At 44.6% G+C, this 24880-nt stretch overlaps 1 protein-coding gene across 8 annotated transcripts in view; it reads right to left on the bottom strand.

The window, feature by feature from the left end:
• CEP112 (centrosomal protein 112) overlaps positions 1-24880 on the bottom strand; it is a 370586-nt gene that overhangs the window by 41579 nt on the left and 304127 nt on the right. For 3 of the 8 annotated variants that reach the window (XM_045182485.3, XM_045182486.3, XM_053911957.2), the window contains 3 exons: positions 12941-13042; positions 9254-9369; positions 6935-8481 (listed from right to left, as the gene is read on the bottom strand). In XM_045182485.3, coding sequence (XP_045038420.2) covers positions 8478-8481; positions 9254-9369; positions 12941-13042 — 222 coding nt within the window. In that variant the 3' untranslated portion in view covers positions 6935-8477. Of the gene's footprint in view, positions 1-6933; positions 8482-9253; positions 9370-12940; positions 13043-24880 lie in introns of those variants that run through there. The other 5 variants (XM_045182483.2, XM_045182484.3, XR_006653046.2 and 2 more) reach the window with 4 other exon arrangements.

The following is a 24880-nucleotide window of genomic DNA, read 5'->3' on the forward strand; positions in this document are numbered from 1 at the left end:
ATGCCTGAAAACTAATGATAATTCCATATCAGTAAGAAACATAAACGAAATTATTTTAATGTAGAGGAATGTTCCTCAAGAACAATCGGTTTTATTTTCACCATTTATCCAGAGGGCTGGTTTGCAAAATGGCTGATGGGTAGCTCAACCCACGATGAGTTGCTCATTTAGCAACTCTGCAAAATTCACGAACTGGGGCTAACTGTAGATGGGAGCAGGGCTGAGCTCTCAAAAACATTTCCCTAGGCTTTCATAAATAATGCAGGACACCCTTCCACGTGGCTGGCCTGCACAAGTTCCGGTGCTTTGGTGGGGTAAATGTCTGGTGGAACCATTGCCAAGTGCAAGCTGATACGGAGAATCCGGGGAGGAAACCTGCTCTCCACCACTTATCTCAGGACTGTGGAGTCTGAAAGGCACCACACCCTTCAGTTAGGACCCTCAAGGAATTTGGATTCTTGCCTCTGATTCATTGCTCCCTCTGACTTCCTCCTTAAGGGCAAATTCAACAGGGTTTTTTAGCCATCCTGGAAGCACCCTGTGTCTTACTGTGCAACCAGCCCTCTCCTACCCTTAATTCTCTTTAAAAAACCCTTTGATAAATTCCTTTTTTAAAAAAAACATTGACGTGTGAGAGATACATCAATTGGTTGCCTCTCCCACACCCCCAACTGGGGGCTCGGCCTGCAACCCAGGCATGTGCCCTGACTAGGAATTGAACAGATGACCTTTCAGTTCACAGGCTGGTGCTCAAGCCACTGAGCCACACCAGCCAGGGCAATAAATTCTTTTCTGCAGCTTCCCAGATGGTGCACTCCCGCCTGGTGCCCCCCTATCCCTCTGCCTCTCGTTTTCAGTTTCCCCCAAGCCTTTCCCTTGCTTGGTGAAACTGTCAGCTGTCCTCAGCATCAGCTCTCACCCAATGCTCCTGACTGACAAATCTCTGGGCCCTGACCCGGGTTTCCAGTTACCCGATGCAGCTCAGTACATGTCTAACCCCAAACTCATCATGCTTCCCCCGGCTCAAATCTCTACCCTGCATCTTTTCAGGCTAGAAACCTTGGCCCCACATTTGTTTCTTTCTCTCCTACAATCATCTCATTCATTCAGGTGCCACAGTATCTGCCGACTCTTTGACCTACTTTCCATTCACAGAGAGATGCTTCTCTCCCAGGGGATGTGGTCCATCTTAGACTCCTGCACATCTTTCCTAACTTGTCCTCTGCCTCCAGCCTGCTTCCTCTAAACCAGCCTGCCTCATGGAGCGGCTGGGCAAATGCTCTACAGCAAGTTCTGATCGTGTCACGTCCCTGCTCAAAACTCTTAAATTGCTCCTGATACTTATATAGTCCAAACCTCTCCTCATCCATCCATGGAGGCAATGCAATATAGTAAAATGGGCAAAAGTGAGTGAATTAGAGAGGTATCAGTGCCAATTTCTGCTTTCATCATATACTAGAATTATGGCTTTGGGCAAATGTCCAAACTTCTCTTTGCTTCAGTTTCTTCAAGTATAAATAACACTTATCTCATGAAATTATTAAGGATTGTCAGAAGATAAAAATAGCTATCACGTATTGAATATTTATTGCTTGTTAGACTCGTTGAACGCATTATCTCAGTTAACACTCACAAACCTGCTTCTCCTCTCTCCTCCATTTTCTAAGGAAACTTCGACGCAGAGAAGCTAAGCAACTGGCCCAAGTCCAGAGCCCCTGACTCCACAGCCCTTCATCACATGCCAAGGACCAGCCCAGGGCTGAAGGTGGCCATTGAGTGTGGTTCTCCCCCCCCCCCCAACTCCCCGAATCTGACTCTAACACACCTTTTTAATCTTCTCTCCCACGACTTCCCTCCCAGCATGGGTTTGTGATCAGGTGATCTGAACAACTTCACGGGCTTGGACTCAATCGGGAACGCCCTCCCCACACTTCCACCTACTGAAATCCTACTCCAGCCCAGTTTGAATGGCCCCTCCTCCTGTAAGAACCGATTTCGAAATGTTATTGCTTCCTTGGAATTCCCATAATCTTGCGCATTTCTCCTACACAGATCATGTTCTCTCTTATATTGTTTTTTTTTCTTCCTCTTCTCTATAGGTCTTATTTCCCCCCACAGATCACAAGCTCTTTACAGGCAAGGAGCGAGTCTTTGTACGTCTCCCAGTCCCAGGCTCCTCGCACGAGGCACTCAGCAGAGGTCTGCAGAACATTTAATTTTGGAGCAGGTTTCTTCAAGTTCTGAAGAGCCGAGTTCAATTTACAGTTCGCTTGAAGTGAAAATGCTCCTCATATGTTAGAGGTTATATCAGAGAGAGAACAATAATTACAATGTGAGATGGACATGGGGCCAATTAATCTTTCTCCTCTACCAATAAAAAGGCAGAGAGAGTGAGCATTACATGGTTTTAGGCAAAGTACCTAATAGCAGGGGCCAGCAGTGGGAGGTCTACTTAGGTTTGCTATCTTAATTAGCCTATTAAAACAATCACACACACATACACACACGTGTGCACGCACGCACACACACCCCCTCCAAAAGATTGTAGAAAGCATTTCAAAAGAAAAAAATATTCCCTAATCCCTCCAATTTGTACTCTAGCAGCTTCCCCATTCACATGCCTAAATGCATAAATAAAAACGCTTTGGAAGAAAATCAGATAACACAAGTGGGAACCCAGCCGGAGAAAGGTTCCCCAACACTGTAAGAGGCATCAGCCTTGCCGGCAGATCCCGACTCTGCGAAGGAGCAGCTGCAGACGCAATGAGGCAATCCCGCCCAGGCTTCTCGCAGCAACCACTGCACCCGGCTTGGGTAAATATTTTTATTACAAACACAATGATATGTCACGGGCCAAATGATCAGTTTGGAAAAGGATTTTGCACAGGATTGTGACACTGCAGTTGCTGGGAAAAAACGTGAGTGTTCAAGGGAAACCGGACGGGAACCAAGTGTACACCGAACTTGCAGAGCAACATGGGGGGCGCAGGATGGCAGGAAAATGACAGCTCTGGCAGCTGGCACACAGCAACCCTGGGTGATGCAAGCTCGCTTTTAGGAAATCTCGGGCGACGCTGATACTTCTGCCAAAAGTACCTGATGCTCAGGAGTCTCTCCCACCCTGTCAAGAAAGTACTTCCACTTCCTAAGGAAAGAGGTCTTTTTTATTTTCCTTGCACCCTCAAGGGTCAGGCTCTGCCTGCCGAAGAGAGCTATAATGCAGTCCAATCCACCCTTGTGGTGCTTTCAAAACACACGCTGATCACTGGGCTGGGGGGACCGCCCTGCAATCGGCGGTGTCCAGCGAGAAACAGAGATGATGTTAGATGGCAAACGGGCGGCCAAGGGTTCCTCCACATATCTGTATACCCCACCCAGGTGCCAGCTGAGAACAGGGAGGTCCAGGAGCTGGGCTAAGTGGCATCAGTAGAGATAACTCAGCAGCGGTGAGAAAGCTAACGGGGCAATTAGGAGGCTGATTCATTTGTTTATCTGGATGATTATGCTCTACTTAGTTGAGTCGTTTTTAAGTGTTCTGTGGTTCAGGAAATTTTCCCTCAGAGCCTCAGCAAGTTCACATCCTTCCTTCCATGTGCCCAACATTTCCAGGAGAGAAAAAGAAGCCATGCTAAGCACGGGGTCTGGGTTTTGGTGGGCCTTTGTAATAACACACTTGCTAAGAAAATTATGATGAACAGCACACACCAAGCCCCACACGGAGAAGAGTTGAAAGAGACCTACAGCTGTGGTTGCTACCATCTTTTGAAGGAATCACAGTGGAAGACGTGGCCTTATTAAAATTCCTAACCCGGGGCTTGCCAAGCAGTTTCCAGATCCATCACTTAACCCGTGATTGTAGAAATACAACATAGATTGATGGGGTTTTGCAGAGGAAGAAACTTTTCAGCCATCACCGAGATTTCGGTTTCTCAATACTTCACAGAAATCTGTACAATATGTGGACCATGGGAAAAACAATGCCATGGACCACATTGTTTCAGGAGACATTCCAGGGGCAAGAAAGTTAGACAGGTTCCTTCACTACAGGGTATGGCGGGTTGGAGACGGCCACAGGCTGTGTGACACCGCTGGGCTCGCGTCCTCTTCCCCTGACTCTGGCAGGCCCCGTGTCTGACAGAGTCCAGTGAATGTGAGGCTGTGCCTTTGCTGGGCCCGGGTCTCACGTGGCTAGTGAGCTCTGTGTCAGGTGGCTTGCTCTGGAGGGCTCCTGGCAGCCGCCCTGGGAGCGAGCCATTGTGGTGACTACACCTGACTGCGGCTGCTTGAAACCCCACTGAGAACGGCCTCACTGAGCCTGGTCAGCTCTCAGTGCGGAGAGAAGTGATAAATGACTGTGGTAAGCCACTAAACTGGAGGTGGTTAAAGTGCTGTCTAGCACATAGTAGGCAACCAATACTGTTTATTAAATGAATGAGTGATGTAAATCTGATTCTTCAAGAGGGCATACAGCATGCCATTTTTCCTAAACATGACATTTGACTACTTCATGATGAATCGTACAGAGCAGAGCCGATGGAACACTGGCGTGAGGAACACGGAATCGAGGCATAGTGCTCGAGTTCGGCAAATGTTGGTCCAGTTGTATTCCTTTATGTTACGGGTCAGGAAAGTGAGGCCTGGATAAGTGAAGAGAATCGCCCAAGGAAACAAAACTCATCAGTGGACTCCACCGAAGGACGACTCTTCCTTTCCAGCTGAAGTAAAAGGAGTAGGGACAAAATGGCTTCACTCATGTCTGCATTTCAGCTAGTTAAATACGTCAGGCTTCTCGCCAGGCAGCCCCTTCTTTCGGCTCCGTCAAGTCTTTGCGTCCAACTAGCTGTTTTCCATGAGACCTCTCTTAAATGGGAGACTCCCAAAGAGGATATAAGGGTATTTATTAGCCTGACGTCTAGACTGAGCTCAGTTCTAAAAAACAGCAGAATCTACAGCAACATCTTGGGCCTTTGGTTTTAAAACATTTGCCTGATGCAAATCCTTGCTTAAAACTGAAATGTCTAGAAGATTGAATTTTCAGCTGATCTACATATTGGTGAGGGATCCAGATTTTACAATTCTTCCAGTCTTATGCTGCAAATGCCATTTATCTTCCTCCATGTGAGAGGTAAATAATGTGATCTGAAGTTAGATTCCATTCTTAAAACAACGGAGTGAAGAATGTTAACACAGGTCAAAATCTGGGATCAACATTTTTACTTTTCAGATACCATTACAGCCTATCCCACAAGCTTCCTAATCAAGCCTCCACATCCAAGAACCACTTCAATCACTGGGAAAAAAGTTTTATCTAATTATCTTCTTCTCCTACTTTGAATTGACCAACCATGTATCTTTTTCTGGTTTTATCAAAGGGGCTGCCAGGACAAAAGCACATCCAATTTTAAGTAAGCTTTAGTTAGCAGACTTAAAATTGATCATGCATTTTAGTTTCAGTAACTTGCAATTTCTACACCCTTTGATAATTCACTTTAAAGAACAAACTGCCTTTAATGACAAGGCTTAAAACAGACGACCTTTCTGAACAAAATGTGAAAGCTGAGAAGAGATAGTTCTTTAAAGGAAACCATGAATTAAAATGACCTTGTGTTCTGAAACTTTCCTCCCACCAGTTCTGATGTTTTACCTTTCCTTTTTACCCTTAGAAAGCAAACGAAGACACCACTGCCTTCGGTGGATGGCGATGCACTTCAATAAGAGAGCTGTTAATTGTTAATTCAGTTTCTTCTCTCTGCACTTTCTCTGCAGAGTCCCTTAATGAGGTTGCTCACCACTACAAGCACATGCTCATTTCTGACAAAATCACTGTTAATAAGTGACAATACAGGGTAATGTTTGAATCTGAGCTATTTCCTTTGCGTCACCAGTCAATTCTTTTGCACAAACTGTGAAGCAAATCCGTCCATTCTCTGTTCCCTCTCTCTATCCTCCTTTTTCCCCCATTGTGCCCTGGACGGCCACCCTCTGGGGACTTGATTGTTGAGTGGGGAGGCTGCAAAGGCAGGGGTCGGACCCCTGCGGTGGCTCACAGGAATGGTGGGCTCCAACAGAACCATGACATAGGGAGATGACTGACAGCTAACTTTCACGGTAACCCTTCTCATGCCTGATCCCATGGCTGGAGACTAACACACACCGAGACCACTGTGATCCCACAGCTGTCCTTCTGCTCAGCTTGCTCCTAACCACTACCTGTTGACTATCACGTGTTGAGATAGAAAAAGCACAGGCGGATGACTCGGGTGCAGCAGCCAATCATAATAACTCGAAATGTAACTAAAATAGGTTTGTGACAAACAGTTGATCTTCCGCCAGATGAAAGAAAGGAAGAAATCTTAGATGATTTTATAATAAAGCACAATGTTTATAACTTATTTCCTGAGTGCTTGCTTTTTCTTTCAGTACCGATTTGTGTGCTCAGTGATGATCATTCGGTAAGGAATTTTAAGCATGCCAGGAGTCATTTTCCTTTCTCTTCCTTTATCTGAGAACGTTCACAGAAACATTAGTGTCAGCCACGTACCCCTATCACACACAGTCAAAGTGACCTCAGGTTTCAGTCCGCTCACTCCCAGACGCATATGACACGCTTCGGAAAGGAAACAGGACCTGGGGAATGTCAAAGGTTCGCCAGTGTTTGTGATTTCATAACCCTTGAAATAAGGAAAAGAAAGAATAGCAGGCAGCTTTCCAAAACACCTACTGATATTTACTCATGAAAAACAAATATTCTTGAGTGGGAGTTCCAAGTCCAGCAGACAATACAATTCACAAAGTATTTTCACTTCAAGCAGCGAATAACATTACTAATGAAATCTGCTGAGCTTCAGCCTGTTTTCACGGCCTGTAGAGAAGTACTTAAAATTAATCATGCAGCCTTAATCTTTCCCTTCCGAGCACTAAATCATAGTCTGAGTACCAACTGTCCTCATCTGTTAGGTGGTTTTAACAGCATCTGTTACAACCTTGCTTTCCCCTGAATATTCTTTAAGCCAGGGCTGTAATTTATTGTAAATACAAGAAAAACCTAATCTTTCAAAGGACAGAGACATATTTCTGGAGGAGGTGTCAGGGTGAACATGACCAGGCAGAGTGGCGACGGGGCAGAGATGATTTAGTGCAAGCACGCGAGGCCGCCTGCTGATGACGGGCCGCAAGGCGGTGCTTAGGCTGGTCCTGGCCCTGGCTTTGGAAGTGGCTGTAAAACCTGTTACTTCCTTATCATCTCCTTGTCTCAGTTACAGTGCAAAAAAAGGGTAATTAAGCCTTGGGCAGCAACAACAGAGTTGGGCGTGGGAAAGAGAGAAGAATTTTGAAGAAGCGTAAATAAACACTGGCCCTGACCTTTTACGGTAACCAGATGATTACAGCCCTGTGCACAGTCCAACTGTTAGTGTCTCAAAGGGTCCCCGGCATGCACCACAGTACGGTCAAAACAATATTGAGCACCCATCCCCTGCAGTTCAAAATTTCCTTGGCAAATCAGGGTTAGCCAATCAGCATTTAACAGCTTACTGGCACTGGACAGTATCCGAGCACCCGTGCAGGGGAGCAACACCGTATTTTCTCAGCCACAGAAAGGGGCCCATCAAGGCTCGTGGTGCTATCATTCGCCAGTGTGCTGAGTGTCCTTCCCAACACACTCCTCCGTTTTTAGGCATTTCAAAGCGTGTCAATTGATATTATAATTAAAACAACAATCACAAAAAAGAGAGACAAGATCAAATAACAATAAACCATAGCCGCTACCTAAAATTCTTATACTCTTCTGCCCCTGGATCCAGGATCAGATTGGACCCCAACGTGGCAAGCACTTGGACTGACAGCAGATGACCCAGGGACTTTTATTCTGAATAAATGCACTCTGTATGGATTTGATCTTTGACATGACATAAGGTATTTTTCCCCAGAGTACAATTTGATTGTCAGTAGGGAAAAAATATATGCAGATGTCCTACTTGTTTTAGGAAATGAGGTGCAACAAAAAGTAGAAATAAAATTGACAAGTACAAAACAATACTTTAATAAAATATGAATACGAACACAAAAACAATGTAAACACGTTAAAATTTTTGATATGACACTACAAACGTGATTTCGATCATACGCAACTGGTAAAGTTCTATGTATAACCATTAACCAGGAAGTTACAGGAAGTCATTTCTCTTCCCAATATAAGCAAGTCTCAGCATACATCCAAACACAAGTAAGTATGGAAATAAAAAATAAAGGGATGTTAAAAAATATCTTAGGCAGACACAAATAAGACCACCCCATTAGTATACGAGTGATGCATGTCTTTATGATCTTAATTACATTTAAGTATTAAAAAAAGCCACTGTTCTCACAGTTTGCTTCACACTCTCCACGTCTTCAAACCTGCTAGAAGTCCACAGCACGGCCCAGGCACTGTACCCATCTTATATGCTCTTATGTTACTTGGGTAAGTCCTCACATGGTTACCTGAAAATAAAAAGTTTCAGTTAGGAGTCTCTCTAGGTTTAATAGGCATGCCTATTACAAAATGTGCTAATTCAAGAGAAGCTGGAAGGAGGTTAAAAAGAATATTTGACGTCAAAATTTCATCCTTTACGCCTATGAGGGGTTCACTCCTGTCTTCACCAAGCAATGAAATCTTTTGAAAAGTAAATGATTCACCAGTCTTTACTTTTAATTTAATGCCAAATAAGTGGTTCAGTCTTTCACTGCACTGAAAGGAAGGTGGTCGGACTACATTAGGGCAGGTGAGCATAACTGATGCTGTGACCTCTCTGGGAGCCTTTGACAGAAGGGCGCTGTGAACCCCCGGGGAGCACAGCTGGGGCCCGGAAGTCGAGGTGAGTGTTGTGACATCCCTGAGCTGCGGGTCTGTTTTGGTCCAGAGAACATCTGTACCAGCTCCAAACCTCCAGGGGATGCAGGACTTTGAAGAGGAGGCCTACCATGGTAAGAACTCCATCATCTCACTGCCTTAAAAGGATGACGCTGCCTCCTTAATCCTGCAGCTGGGCTCCGAGACAGTGTCTTGTCGTGACAGGGCAGGCGAGGCCTGGACTTGTCAGGCGCCTGCGGACTCTCTCATCTGGCCTGGATTGTCCTGACTAAGCAGTGTAACTACAAGAGGTGGGTGACTCCTCAAAGTAAGGCTATTACTAAAAATAAGACTTTCCCCCCAAAATTGATATTATGTTTAAGAATTTCAACGAAGACTTTAATGTCAAACCAGGAGACTCACAGGTGCAAAACAATACAAACAACCAGGAGGCATTCTGGGCAAGGGCTGTACCTTCCGCCTTGGTATGTGGTCAGTTCTTCTTGAAGGATGGATGCTCTCTTTTGCAGAAAGTTAACCTAGAAAAGACACCGTGGATGAGAAGAGGGGAATGTGGCTTAAATGGCAATAGTGTACAAATGGTATGGTAGGACTTTATTTAAATTCAGACAATTCCCTAGATAAAACTCAGAGGATTTGCAGAATGTGAATGCTGTGTTTTTTATATCCGATCACATCACATCCCTACTGAAAACCCATCAGAGACTACAAAATTAAGTTCAAGCTCCTTATTGCAGAGCCGTTTTGATCTGGCCCCAGCCCCTCTATGCAGCTCCATCTTTCCTGATGCCCTTCGCCCCATCCCCACCTTAATACCATGTCTTGCATACTCCGTTGCCAGTGGGCACCAGTCCTTTCTCTTGTCGGAATGGATGGCTAACTATCTCCTAGTCATCCTCCACTATTCGGGTCAAAGGACACATCGTCTATGAATTCTTCAACTCCTCCCAACTGCTCACTGCCCCCACCCTTGGGACAGTCAGCGACCCCCCTTTGTATTCCTGTACTCTATTCGTTAGCACTTCTAGAATGGCCTTGTGATTATTTGTTTTCAAATCTCTCTCCCAAACTAGGGCTCTCTGGGGCAAGGATGACATTTAATCACCTCTGAGTCCCCAGTTCCTTTTACAGGGCTGGGCTTAGAGCTGGCATTCACTAGCTGGTTAATGAATGAATGAGTGAGTGGAAAGAAAATTACTGCCTTCTGGAAACCTCAACCCATCCTGGGGATTCCTTGAGGTTGAAGAGACAAGATTTTGTAGTGGAAAGAGCCTGAGCATTGACTGGAGTCAGTCCAACTTGGGTTCAATGCCTGGTTTGGCCTTTATGGCTCTAGGAAAGTTATTAAAACTCTTGTTGCCTCATTTGCAAAATGGGGTTAATAACAGCTACTTCCCAAGGTTATGTGGATGACGTGAAGTGGCTAATAGAACTGCCTGCCTATGGCAGAGCTCATAGCTGGTACCACCCCACCTGTGTCCCCGCTCCTGGGGGACACAGGGATGGAGGAAACTAGGCAGCTTAGCATAGTCTTTTGTCAGATCTTTAAAACACGGTTTGATTATTCTGAAGCATAAATTTCTATTACTACTAAAAATACCTATATCAGGTATAAATTCAAAAGCACCTTATGAAACCAAATAGAAATGGTTTGCGGATAACGTATGCTATGGCTTGATGTAATCAAGAGTCAGTGGTATTTGATCATTTTGGGATTGTTTACTCTTGCCTTTTTGGTCTGAACTGAAACCATGGCAACGCTTGATTCTGAAACACAGTTATGCAAGAGTACAGCTAGCAGAAGAGAAAATGTGCTTGCTGGAGAGCAGTCTTTCTCAATGGGTACATACCCAAGCAGGCCACTCCAGGTTGCTTATTTGTATTATCACTGATGTGTTAATTTTATTCAATTGCTCAAATTACACCCCGGACAATTGATAATTTTGACAGATGCAAGGATTACACTGATTCAACTTCCCTTCCCCCACCATGCTTTGTAATCGGAATTCCAACAATTTTCAAAAAACACGGGCACCTGTGCTTTCAAACTAAATTTGCTCACTCTATGGCCGAGACTCCCCCGTGCAGCTGCCATGCTGGGGCCCCGCCGCCTGCAGCTGGCAGTCCCGCTCTCTTTCTGGGTCAACATCCAGCTTCGGGAGGCTGGAGTGGCTTTTATTACAGTGAAATGATATGAATGATAACAGAAGCCCTGTAGGTGGGTATCAGATTTCTTCCTTCCTTCCTTTCTTTTTTTCTTAAAAAAACTCTTCGAAAGGTGCCAGGTCCTACAGAGCTGACCCTATGGAAGCTCTCCTGCAAAGTTAATGGGTAAACCACACCTCGAGGAGAGCTTTTCATGTAAATAGAGATGCCTTAACCCTTTCTGAATTACCACTCTCCCGCAGGACTGATTTTTATGTAGGGGCAAGCACCGCAAAACTTCTTCACCTGCAGAAGCCATGGGCTACAGAAGCAGAAGGGCTGATGTAACGAACACTTCATTTTCAGATTAGAGGCTTCTTACTAAGAAACTATAAAAGGAATGGCTAGAATTTGCTCCCCACTTCATCTTACACATTATAAACGGCTAATGTGAGTATCATCATACCATGCCATCCGTTTTAGTTGTAAACACACTTACTGAGCATCTAGTACGTGGCAGGCACCGTTCATGCACAGGGAGCAAAGACATCTTCCCCTCATGGAGCTCGTCCACACAAAACATGCTAAGTTTCTCAGATGAATACCTTGCAAATATTTTCTCCTATTCCATGGTTTGTCCTTTCAGATCCAAATGGTGCCTTTTGAAGCACAAAGTTCGATGAAGATTTACCCCTTCGGCTAACATGTTTTCTTAGCGCTTTCTCCTAAGAGTTCTCCAGTCTGGACCCCGATGTCAGGTCTACGATCCATTTTGCGTTAACTCGGGTATACCGCGTAGTAAGGGCTCCAACTTCCTCCCTTGCGTGCGGACTAGCCAGCACCGCAGCAACGTTCTTCCTGTCTCTTCCTCGTTGAGTTGTCCTGGGACCCTCACTGCTGAGTAGTTAGCCAGTGATGGAAACACTTGTTTTTCTGCGTCCTCAGTCCTGTCCCGGTCCTCAGTCCTGTGCCAGTGGTCTGATGTCTCTTCCCCAACCAGCGTCACACTGTCCGCATGACGAGAGCTTTGCAGCAGGGTTTGAAATCGGAAAGTGTAAATCCTCCAAATTTATTCTTATTTTTCAAAATGGTTTTGGCTATTCTGGGTCCCATCTATTGTTTTTAAACAATCTCAGCCATGCAAGGATTCTTAGAAATATAGAGGAAACATAACTGTTCTAGGAAAAAAATGTGTGTTTTAAATTTCTGAGCGTGTTAGGAATGGGACTAAGTGAACTCTTTCTCATGTCAGAGTTAAAAAAATTCATTAGACTAGCAATATATAAAGCACACAGCAGTACATATGTTTATAGAACTTTACCAAAGTACAATATATAGAAGGAACTTTTGTTGGAAGTTTTAAAATAACTTGAAATATATCAATTTAAATCAGTTTTATCTCTCATTATATTTTATAAACAACCAAGAGCTACCCATTGCAGCAAGAACCATTTAACCTAATTGTTTGAATACCTTGTCATTATTCTGCCTTGAATTTAAAATGCATCTAGTTACATCTAGCAACCACATAAAATACACCAATATAAAGATGCTTCTAGCGAAACTGTGCATTCAATTCCTCTACTTGTGCACACTGAGCAATCAGCGATGTGCAAGGCAATGGTCTCTGGGGCCTGGTACCAAGAAGAAAAGGGTGTGGATGCATAGAAATGCAGACTGTGCAGGAATAAAAGTAACCGCAACTGAACTTTGCACTTTCAAGGGTGCTTTTAAGAAAATCTTATTGAGACAATGAGTTCTTACACTGGTAAGAAAAAAATTTCTAGAAAAGCAAAGCAAAACCCAGTCATCCTGGGGTGTCGGTCATGTTATGACATCATGTTGATTTCTGGCATCAATTCAGAATCAGACTTATTCCCAAGTCTCTTTCAGGGTACACACATCACCCAAACCCGTGGAAAATGCCCCGATTCTAGTAATTACCTGAGATTTTAGGGAGGAAATGGTGTCTTCAAGTTCTTGTCTTAGAGACAATGGCATCAACCCTTTGAATTTTGTTTCATATTCTTGTCGAATGTAAGTTATCTAAAATGAAAAAAAAGAGTTTATTTCTCTTTCTCTTTTGTACCACAGAAATGATTTTTTGAATTTAACAAATCCCAGAATAAGATCTATTCATCACAAGGATAAATTTGTTTCACATGGTCGAAAACCAGATAATAAAATAAGAGGAAACACAGTCACAAACTGAAAAAGGTGCCCAGCCTGTCCTCGTGAGCCTGGGAGAGGCGGCTCCTATGACAACGCTTAGTTTCTTTAAAATCCTGACAACACAGTTTCAGCACCAGTGGAGGAGAGTGCCCGTTCTCTCCTCCCCATTCACGATGTCCACCTGTATCCTTTTCTTGATCAGGATGTGGGTTATGATCACAACAAACTGTGACTGGAGGACAACTCGCAGCATGTCTTTGGTGTAAGACACTTCCCCAAAAGGGCTGTAGGTACCTGGGTGCTGGATGGAGTTCCCATGATTATGAAGATAGGGAATGAAGGAGAACCCACACCACAGAGTGCCCTGGTCACCGTGAGCGCCCCAGGTTCATGGGTTTCCTTCTCCCTCGAGATGCAATCACGCCTGTGCTCAACAACTGATGGCCACAGGCTGGGAAAGGGAACGGCTGGTGGCTCAATCCGTTCATTTCTCTAAAAGCTACAGACAAGTGAGGAAGGTGGAAGAAGAGTCCTTGGGAGACGACGGCTGAGCAGGATGAAGAGGCGTGCGAGTGTGAGCATGCATGTGAGTGTGTATGTCCCGGTGTCTTCCTCCAGCTATCTTTCTTTAGTTTTCCTCCTCCTAATCGGAGATGCGATGGAATTTAAAAATCTGTTGCATGGTGACATGTATGACTTAACTGAATATTAAAGATTAATTGCAATATATCCCATAAATGATTCAGTGGACATATCTAGAAATAAGGGAATATACTATGAAAATATGCATAACTAAGTTCAGCTAGACAAGCCTATGAATTTACTGAGGATAATTTAAAATTACTAGCCTTTAATTCCCAACTTTTTTCTTTTTTTGCTAAACTGATTTAAGAAAGAAATGTGTTCTAATAGTTCATTTCAGTATCTACTAAAAGTGAACATGTTAGAATACAATTTTTTGACTTTCTGGCAAAGTGTTTTTTTGAGGTATGTCATAATCTTGTGACTTATACCTAAAAGAAAAACAAATAATGAAAAATGATCTCTCCCACTGATGCAATATTTGATTTTTCCCACTTTTTCTTCTTGGACTTAAGTCTCTAGCTTACATCTGTCAGCTGATGCAAATGAAAGGCAAAAGCAAAGAAAAACGCATGCTGTATGAATCAGGCCTTAAGGGCAACATTTATTGAGGGTTCACAGGTTACTATATTGGCTATATTTTTCTATCACTCAACACTGGTTCTGAAATTTTGAGCTACTACTCTTTTAAAATAGATGGACGTCAGCTCATTTCTCGTAACCTTGTTTGTTAAGAATGTCCACTGGCCTGTACATTTGAAAGACAACTTGGCTGGGTACAAAAATGGTTCAATCCCACTTTCTTCTCTCAGTACTTAGAGAAGTTTTTCAATGTTTGCTGGCATTACATATAGCTATAGTGAAGTCTGAAGCCAGGTTAAATTCTTTTTCCATGTTGAATGTGACTTTCTTTCTCTGCTTGGATGCCAATATGATTTTCTTTCTCCTCGATTCAGTAGCTTTACTGAGATATGTTTTGGTATTATTCTGTATCAATTTTCCTGAGACACTGTGTGTGCCCTTTCTATTTTTAAATTCAATTTTCTGAAGAAAAGTTTCTTCTGCTGGAAGAATCAAGCTGTATGCTATTGATATTATTGTTCTCTGTGTTCATATTATATGTGAATCTTTTTCTATTTGTTTTCTTCTTCTGGAACATAACATTTGCATGTATAGGCTCGTCTTTGGTAATCTTCCATAATTATAATTTTCTCTATTGTTTTACTGTCTTATATTTTTATATCTATTTTATATTTTCCTTTCCTTTTGTGGGATTTCCTTTAGTCTGATCACTGTATTTCCTTAGATGTTTTCAGTTATGATTTTTCTCTTTTTGTTTCTTCTAGTATGGTTCCAATCTCTGTAATCTTTAGATTTTTCTCTACTATTTTTCTGAAGATCTGAGAGGTCACTTTTCATCTCTGTCTGTTGACTTGTATCATCTTAGAAACATATCTCTTCTTTTTTCTTTTTCTCTATCTGTCCCCAGCTTTTTCCTTGACAGAGAGATATACGGATGCGTTTGTGAATGCTCTGACATCGTGAAGAACTTCGTTATAAAGAACTAGAATTTGTCTGAACCTTCCCTGTTTCTTGGGTAACTTCCCATTTGACCTATGTTTTTTATTTGCATTTTTCCATACATTTCCTTTCTCTCTCCGTCTAACAAGAACCTTACGCTAGTTCCTTTTTCTTTACAAAATTAAACCACATTTTTTAATGGAACCAACTGTTTGCTGAATACTGAGGTTTGGAGAGCAAGCTCCTGGGGCCCATCTCCCTCAGTTTTTGAGCACTTTGGAGGTCCGGCCCAAGCACTCGAGCCCTCTGGTTAATGCTCCCAGTTTTCTGACTCTTGCCCCCACTTCGCTTTTCACATTTGATGGTCTCCCTCTGTCGGAGGCTAGGCCATGGGCAGCAGAAAATTCTTTGAGCAAGGCTGCTCTTTGATCACTACTATCCCTTCCAGCACTTTGTAAATTCAGTAAATGCTATATTTTCCAACTTTTACTGAGGATCTAGGCATTTCAACTTCCTGTTTACTCCTTTCTTCTTTGTTTTTATGATTTCGGTGAACCTGAATTAACTTAAAATGACCGCTTGGAAAATCTGAAATTACCTCACCTACAAGTGAGACTATCAATCAGAAAAATATCACTACACTGAATCCTTACACCCAAACCCTGAATTTAAAAATCATTATGCCAAGCAGAATCCTGTTACTTTAATAAAGTCATTGAAAATTGTAACCCATCTGGTTTACTCTGTTTGTAAGAGATTACTACCAGCAAACATTTATTGAGTATTTCCCATGGGGAAGATACAATTCTAAGTGTTTTAATAAGTATTAACCCTTCTGACCTCCCAGGGAGTGAGCCCAGAGTGGTGAGCCACGATTTGAACTCGAGGAGTCTGACTCGGCAGCACATACATTCTTAGCCACCCTGCTCCGCAGTTTCTCCAATAGTCTTTCCAAACGCTGCTGTGCTTCTTCCACCCCAAAAGGAAAAGGAACTCACAGACGTAACCAGTTAGAGCATCTCTACCCACTGGGGGCGGGGTGGCAGAGGGGAGGGGGATGGGAGGTACTGCTACTTTCTCCCAGACACCCGTCTAGTGTTTGCTCCATTTTTTAATAACAACAACAACGACAATTTGTTCCAAAATGGTCTGGCTCCTCATACTTTCCCATCCATTTAAAATTTTAATTTATTAAAGATTTATGTAGAAGACTAATTTAAAAAATCTATACCAATACAATGCACACAATGACCTAAAATAAAAGCCCCCCACCCACATCAGCACCCACCCTAAAGCTCAGCCAGCGAAGGATGTGCCTAAGTTTGTCGCATGGCAAAATAAGAGAAAGGAAAGAACTAACTTATATTCCTTTATATCACTTTTGACTCCTGCTACTGTTTTTCTATCCTCAGCTCTGACTCACAATGTATTTGAAGGGCAGTAATGAGGGAGGGTAACACTTACCCATAGACCAATCACAAATTATTAACTGCTAATTACTCCACTTTCTCTTCTTCCTGCCTTTCCACTTTGAATTGATCTAAGCAAAGAGTTTGATGGACATACGATTCCTTTTACTAAGGAATATCAAACTTTTTACATATAAATCCACTTTATTATTAGGTCTGAATATTAACTTTCATTATTAGTATACAGTGTGCAGTTATTCTAGTGAATGGTGTTTATTAAATGTAGAAGAATTCCAAGTCTGCTCTCACTTGAATAATTCCGGAAACGAACCTCCAGCACGAGGGCAGCTCATTTCCACTCCCCGCCCTCACAAAGCACCGTGTGATCTCGTCTGCCCTTCCCCAGGCCTCAGCCACACCCGCCAAACAGACAGGAGCCTCCCTGTCTCCACGGAGGTTACTTCTCTCCCCACTCTCCTTCGTCTTCTTACCTTTAGCAAGAAAAATGAGGAGAACCAGGACACTGTGACAAACAGTGACAAGACCCGTCAGCTGAGTGGCAAAGCTGTGCTGCATGCATAACATGGTGGCCGTGACACCAGAGACAGCCATTCTCTATGCCACGGCAACGGACTGCTCACCTTTCCCTCAAAGGCAGAGCGCTGACAATGTTTCCTTTAACTTAAAAATGGGGCGTGAAAACCGAGAACACCCAGGACTGGAGTTGAGCACTACGATTAAGTAAAACTTGGATCCCGGGTAATCAGACCAACACTCGCTTGCATAAATGAGACCTGCAGATGTACAGCACATGTACTAGACTTGGGTCAGGAGGGTCTCTGGAGATAAAAGTGACATTGAAAAGGGTGAACCTTGGACATCTATAATTCCGTTAAAAATATGAAGGGAGAACAAAACATATCTACTGGTGTTTTTATTTGAAAAACACTCTATCAATTGGCCATGTCAATATGTCAAAACTACGTCAGCCAGCAGGTAAGATGGACGTGGACGGCTTTGTATGAACGACTTCGGGGTGGAGCCTCCAGCACCGTGACTTCACTGCAAGCTTCAAAGCACACAGCAGAGGAAGGAGGGGAGGCCACTATTGAGTTGGCCATGTTAGGTACTGGGGTGGTTTTTTCACATTAAAAAAATGAACAGTCATTTACTACTGCATTTTAAGGTAAGATGAAGCAGTTCAGAAAAGTGATTCTGCCTGATAATACCTTACAACATCCAACCAAGCATTGTGGGGGCCAGCCAAGCAGAGGAAAGGGGGAACAAAGTAAGAATTCTATTGCTGTTATCTCCAAAGTCCCTCCCCCTTTCCTGCATTGCCACTGGGCCATCCTCGTCCCTGGACTCTATGGCAATATTGGTATGTTGGTTTTGTTCTTTGAATTGAACTGCTTAACCTTTAAAATTAAAATCAAAGTCCTTTATGTGGACGAAAAGGTCCTGCACAGTCTGGCCCCGACCCACCTGTCACCCTCCTGTCATCCCAGAGAGTCCCCTCCACTTCCGGAGCAGCAGGCACATCAGCTTTCTTTCAGTCATTCGCCAAACGCCTGCGCCTTTCTCATTTTCTTTGATTATTCCTTTTTCTACCACAGGGTTCTGCCCTGCCTCCATCTGGGTCTTTGGATATTGGGGGGTCTTGCTCTGTGGTGGTGTCAGACACATTGTGGGGGCCCAGGGAACTCGCCAGGCCTGGTGATGAGGCTGTGTCTGGGGCACCTGCCCCACAGCGTCAGATAAGCTGCAGCCCTTGACCCCTATGGAAGGCAACGACTTCGATCAGTTTCCTTTCAGGAGCTGGGGCCCATACCAGCCTGTTTCAAGGCTGTGTGACCCAGTCTCTTGTCACTTTCCTGGCAAGGAGCCCTAGCTGCACTTTTAGTCCCCGTTCCCCCTGCTGTCTTCTCCCAGCTGCCTCTGCCTGCTGCTGACTCAGGGCCCCGGACTGGCAGTTTCAGCCTCACCCACCACTGGCGGCCTGCTCTGTTTCCAGGCCACGCAGGTGGTCATCTTGTTTTTGATACCACATACTGCCTTTGACTTTTCTCCTTTTATAGCTTACCGATCGTCGTCGAGTGTTTAGAGCAGAGGGGTGCCATATGACGGGACCTCATAGAGTCGTCTTGTACAAAAGGAGAGAGTGTGCTGTAACCCGCCTTTTACTTACGGTAGTAAAGTGGAGGGCTAAGAGCCCCAGACTCTGGAGTGGGAATATCTGGAGCTGAATCTGGGTCGTGCCCCTGAACTGGGGACCCTGGGAAGGCCAACTTCCCCGTGCCTCGGCTTCCTTCTCAGGAAAATGGGAATCATAACTTCTTGAGGCCGCTGTGGTTTATTTAATTCATGCAGAATTTTTACAGGAGTAGCACTTAGTAAATGTACAGTAAATATTAGTTGTTATTACATCATACAATGTAGATTATACATATATTTCATTACATATTATATGTATTATGAATTATATATTTAATTTAGCCAATCCCCCATCATTAGACTTTTTGCTTTCTAATTATTTGCAATACTATAATAAATCCGTATGGCAAATTATTTGCATATATCCGTGATTAACCTGAGGACTCCACTTAAATCATTTTGTATTTTTTAGTATCCACTGACTAAGGCAGTACATGACACAAAGCTGCTATGAATGCAGAACCAACTTTAAATGGATTTGCATTTTGTTGTTAAAACAACCGACATGCATTTGGGAAACAGCAGCACCTGGCTTTGAGCGTAGTGTATATCCGGGCCACGGACAGTGGCTGGTGTGCGCACGCCTTCCAGCCTGCATTTCTACCAACCGGAAATATATGGGGGGGTGAAGGGAGAGTGTCAGGTGCTTTCACTGCTTGTGGATTAGTTTATTCAGAACCCTGTCCCTCTAACACCTGGCTTAGCTGAAGGCCATAAAGCAAACTGAGCTTCACTGGTGGGTAGATTGTTGGGAGTGGTAGATGGGGGGAAAGAACAAGTAACCTTGGAACATAGTATCCGCTCTGAGGGAGGGTGAATATGGGTGGGCACTGAAGTAGGAGGCTTGGGGTAAGTAGAGAGCATCAAAAAGACGTCGCGCTTCCTAAGGGCCGTGAAAGGCGGGTGAGAGGTTGGCAGGGGTGGGGCAGAGGGAGGGAGGTTGCTGGGAGGGGTGGGACGCAATACCGACAGAAACGTGGGGGACGTTTCCGAGCAATGGGCAGTTGTGCCACAAAGAGGTTCTGCAAGGGCTTTGAGGGGACTGCATACACAGAACTCACAGGTTTATAATGAATTCCAGTGTGGTTCGAAGAGTAAAAACGAAAGAAATAGTAGTAAAAGACGGTGGAAAAAAATGCTCTAGTGCAGCTGAGAAAGAAATTTCCTCCTAAGAAATTTCATTTTTAGTGGGGTTAAAGTAGTATGTGTTGCCACAGCAACTGCCGAGACCCACTTTAAGCAAGGAGCTCTGCAGCACAGCTTGGGCACTCTGAGTTGAGACTGTAAGGTGAAAATATGAAAAGTAACCATAAATTTCTTAACAGCCTTTATCATACTCATTTCCCCTCTTTCTCCAATATGGTTTTTATCTTATGCTTCTTTATTCCAACTGGCATCTCTTCAAAACAGAGGCTGCAGCTCATAGGACCAGTTTCCACCCCAAGGGAGAGAAGCCCATGCTCGATGGGCCTGGGCCTCCAGGAGGAGGGGCTGCTGAGGAGTGAAGCAGCCGCCAACCTCAGGAGTGGGCGGGGAGCAGGAACTGGTTCCTGGGAAGAGTGAGAAAGGAGGAACAGCTTTCTGGTGCAGTGGAGAAAATGGTGGCCTGGGCATGAAGAGGATGCTCCGAATCTGGCATTTTAATTAGGTTAAGATGCTCGAAATCCAGATTCGGGCAGTTCAAAAGACTCCCGACACTAGTTTGTCATATGGGCTAATGCACATAGAAAAGGTGGGAAATGGTAAGAGAGTCACAGGCCAGAAAATTACCAATAAGCTGCAAATCTGTTCTTGAATCAAAGACTTAAATATCTAGTAAGAGTAGGGCTGTGATGTGAAATAAGCAGGTGTGAGTAAATGCTAGAATTCTGGACAGTGTTTGGCATGTATGCTGTACCCGGTACCTCCTGATAGAGCTTAAGAGGCTGAAACCCTATCACAGAGCTCCTGTGAACAAGTGCGGCCTTCGCAGGAGCTCACTTAGGGTTCAGGGGATGGAAGCAGTGGGTAACTGTGAGTTTTGTCCCCCAGCATTCATTCAAGAGTCTTCTAAGAACTGGCATCCACCCCTCCCCCACCCTCGGTCCCACCCAAGGTCCCAGGACCAAGCCAATCATCATGTCACTGTCCCCATGTCGTGACCATTTGGGGCCTTGGTATGTGATCCAAGTCTCGGGAACCAGAGTCACAGATAGTGCTGGGACAGGTACTCTCATCCACTGGGCTTCCCCCGGGGGACATCATTCTGGGGCTGTGACAGCCAACCCAGAGGGGAAGAGCTGAGGACTGAAAACACTGGGCCCTTTGTCCAGCTGCACCTAAAGTTGGCCCTGTCCTTAGATTTTTTAAGTTTGGATTAGATTTTCTGTCACTTACAACCAAAATGGTCTTCCTTGAAAAACAGGTACTACGCAAAATCGAACTTGCATTTATGACTTGCGTCCATTAGACCAGTGGTCAGTGAATTTTGGCCTTCTGATCAAATCTGGCCCGTTGTCTGTTTTTGTAAATAAAGTTTTATTGGAACACAGCCATGCTCGTTTGTTTACATTTTATCTACAGCTGTTTGGCATGACAACAGCAGAGCTGAGTGGTCTTGACAGAGACCCTACGGGCTGCAAAGCCTAAAACATTTGCTATCTAGCCCTTAACAGAGAGTTGGCTGAGCCCTGCACTAGACTGTGGGCGCCACGAGGCAGGGATGGCGTCTGCTATGCTGGCTGCTGTGCCGCGGCCTTTAGCATGCTGCCTGGCATATGGTCACAACTCGATAAATATTTGCTGAGTGAATGAATTAATCAAAACCTCAGAGCACACGAGTGTTGGTGTTAACTCCGTCTTTGTCTTAAGATGACAGGATCTTCAGAGTGTCTAGAGTAAAGCAATTGCAAAGCCTCCCCTAAATACAAAGAGCAGACCCTGTCATCGTGGTGGCTATTAATAAGGAGGCCAGCTTCAAAGCTGAGAAAATCAGAGGCAAACAGCAGGGCCTGCAGGGCTGCTGCGATCAAAAGCGATCTTAGAGATTTCCCCCGAAGGAGAGGAGTTTGTTTCATCCCTGCTCCGTTCCCTCCTCTATGTTTCTTCCCCTTTACTCACTAGCAGGCTGTATTTATGGGGCTGTGTTATTAAATGACTCACGCTTCTCTTTTTTCCTGAAATTAAATACCAGCTCCTTTCTCACTAGAATATATACTTCTGGTTACTATTTCTACCGTTTTTCTGTCTAATAATATCGTTCGTAATGTTTTCCTTCACTTACGCTGGTATTTACTACGAACGCTCCCAGCAAAGAAAGGCTGGTATGTGTCTTAAATGGTTATGACCCATACAGCAAGTCCAGGGGCAGGGGTGCAAAAGGCTGGATGGGGGCGTCTGGGAGGCACAAGTTCAAGAACATGAACACTAGGAGGGCCAAGTTTATGAGAGTCCGAGGTAAGCGGCTTGTCCCTCTTACTTGGTAAGGTCCACCTCTAAGAGGGTTTGGAGCAGACACCTGGAGGAGGGAGGGACAAGGTGATTTCCCCCTTTGTTTGCAGTGCCTGGCCTTCCTCTCAGAAAAAGAGTGGGTCAGCCCTTTTTTGGACTTCCTGAAAGGTGGAGTCTGTCAACAGAGGGCCAACACAGCAACCAAGGGGAAATAAAAGGCTCCTGAGACCTTTAACAGACTTTGTTAAGAAAGACCAAGAAGACTTACGGAGTGAGACTGATACTCAGAAAGGCTGGTAGGGGGCTTGGGACCCCTTTTATGTTTCCCTTTTGTACACTGAAGTAAGGCTGGAGCACTTGGCACATAGTAAATGCTCAGTAAATATTGTCTTAATGAGTTAATGACCGAATAAATCCATGGTTGAACAGGTAGGTGGGACCTTGAAGTCACAGAGGAGAGTAAAAGTCCTGCCAATAAGTTTCCGTATAATGCAGCAGAAAACAGACAGTAAAGAGAAACCAACACTTAGGAACCCTGATGCATGCCAGGCACTGCATTAAGGAATTCATGTGTAGTCTTCCATGTACTGTTAAGATTCTGTTTAATCCTTAGATAAAATTTGGGAGATAGACAGTATCAGGCCCATTTCACGGCTCGAGGTGAGTCACTGCTGGAACCAGGACCGAGGCCTGACATCTGAACCTGCACCATGCCCACTCGTTACTGGGAGGTGGAGGACGGGGCAGCATGAATCTGGAAACGTTATAAAGAAATCTCAGGAGAGCAGATTCAGGGCCGCAGAAGTGGCTGGAGTGATCTGGAGCGAGGAGCTCTTGTTCTCAGGTAACAGCTATGGAAGGTCATTAGTAAGACCTGACAGCTGGCTTGTAGAAAATAAAAGCAAGAGATGAGTTAAATGGGCATGTACGCCTTCAGCCATGCACCTAGCAGGAACACGATGTGACTGTGCAGACAGGGCAATGGGTAAAGGGAGTCGGCCTGTGGGTGGGTGGGGGAAAAGACACGGTTTTCGTTTACAGTTACTCAGTTTGAGGTTCCAGGGAGACAGGCATGAGGAAAGCCAGGCCCGGAGCCTGAACAGGAAGTTGAAGCCCTGGGAATGAAGACCTAGCTCCCTGAAGGGGGAAGGAGAGAACAGGAATTTCCCAGGGGCAAAGACCCATAAGGGGCTCCCACACCTGAGCCACAGGGGAAGCAGCAGAACCAGGGGGAGATCAGGGAGAGCAGAAGGCGGGACAAAAGTCAGGGAGGTGGGGAGCATGACCTTGGGGTTCACAGGGAAGGGGAGCAGTCAGGTGTCAGATGCGGCAGAGGGACACATGAAGACAAGACTGTCTCTGTCATCACTGCATGTGACATGGAGCCACCTACACGGCCTATTAGTCATGAGAGTTTGGTAAGCAGCGATGCTACAAATAGAGTTGAAGGTGGAATTAATTTATTGATATGTCGTATCTAGGTCCAAACTTCAGTTAAATATCATTCAAAATTCCTGATTTAGTCAGAGATTTTTGACCTGGTTTGAGAGCATCTTTCAAAGGTGGCAAGCTATGACTGCTCTTTCTTTTCTGCATATTTAAACTAGACAATTATAAATAAGTTAAATCTCTCCCCCAAAGTACCAATTACCTCCTTATGTTTGGGAAGGCATTTCTTGCCAGATATGGCATTCTATACACAGCCCGAAACAGGAAGACAAAGGCGGGCATTGTCCTGCTGGGGCCCCCGGGATTTACTTAGACGGTTCCAATTAACACTAATGAGGATCTTGTGCATGAATCCCCTTTCCTCCAACTAATGGGAACACAGACCCCACAACCTCAGAGCAGAACATTTCAAAACACCATTGTAAACAGGCACTGACTGAATCCATGAGTTGTTCACCTTTACACAGCAGAGATAAAAGGAATGTTCATTCACTTAAAAGTTAGGGAACATGAAGTTATCAAAAGACCTCGTTTAGGCTTGCCGAATGAGGACGGCCGGGACCTGCCCCCACTCAACACCGAGGGTGGTTACCCCGAAGAGCTCTGTGTGGACTAGCAACGTGACTGTGAAATGGCCTTGTCCTTGAGAAGCTCGCACTTTTTACATAGGACGTGTAGAAAGGAGCTTCCTAAACGCATGACAGAAGTATAATGGGCCAAGGAAGGGAGTAGGAGAGATGGATAACTTCTCAGTGGGACGATGGATGTCTTTAGAGAGGTGATGAAATTCTGTTTGGTAGTTGCAGAACGAGTAGGAGGTTTCTGGATAAATAAGAGGGAGGAGAAATTGGCAGCTGAGGGGTGAGCTGGAAACGTGGGTGACTGTGTGTAAGATGCTGAGGGACCATCCAGGGGTTGCTGTGGATGGAGGTCGTGTGGTGGGCAGGGGGTGCGTGAGACAGGTGGACACTGTGTGGTTAGGACTTTCAAAGTCATGCTTCATTCGGAAGACAAGGGGAAAGTTCAAGGTTTCTTCTGGAGACTACGGCATGTCACCTCTACTGCAGAACAGAAACCTAGGGCAGCTGTCCTGCTTCCCGTTGTCTGC

Source organism: Desmodus rotundus, chromosome 9 (assembly GCF_022682495.2).
Source record: "Desmodus rotundus isolate HL8 chromosome 9, HLdesRot8A.1, whole genome shotgun sequence".
NCBI classification, from domain to species: domain Eukaryota; kingdom Metazoa; phylum Chordata; class Mammalia; order Chiroptera; family Phyllostomidae; genus Desmodus; species Desmodus rotundus.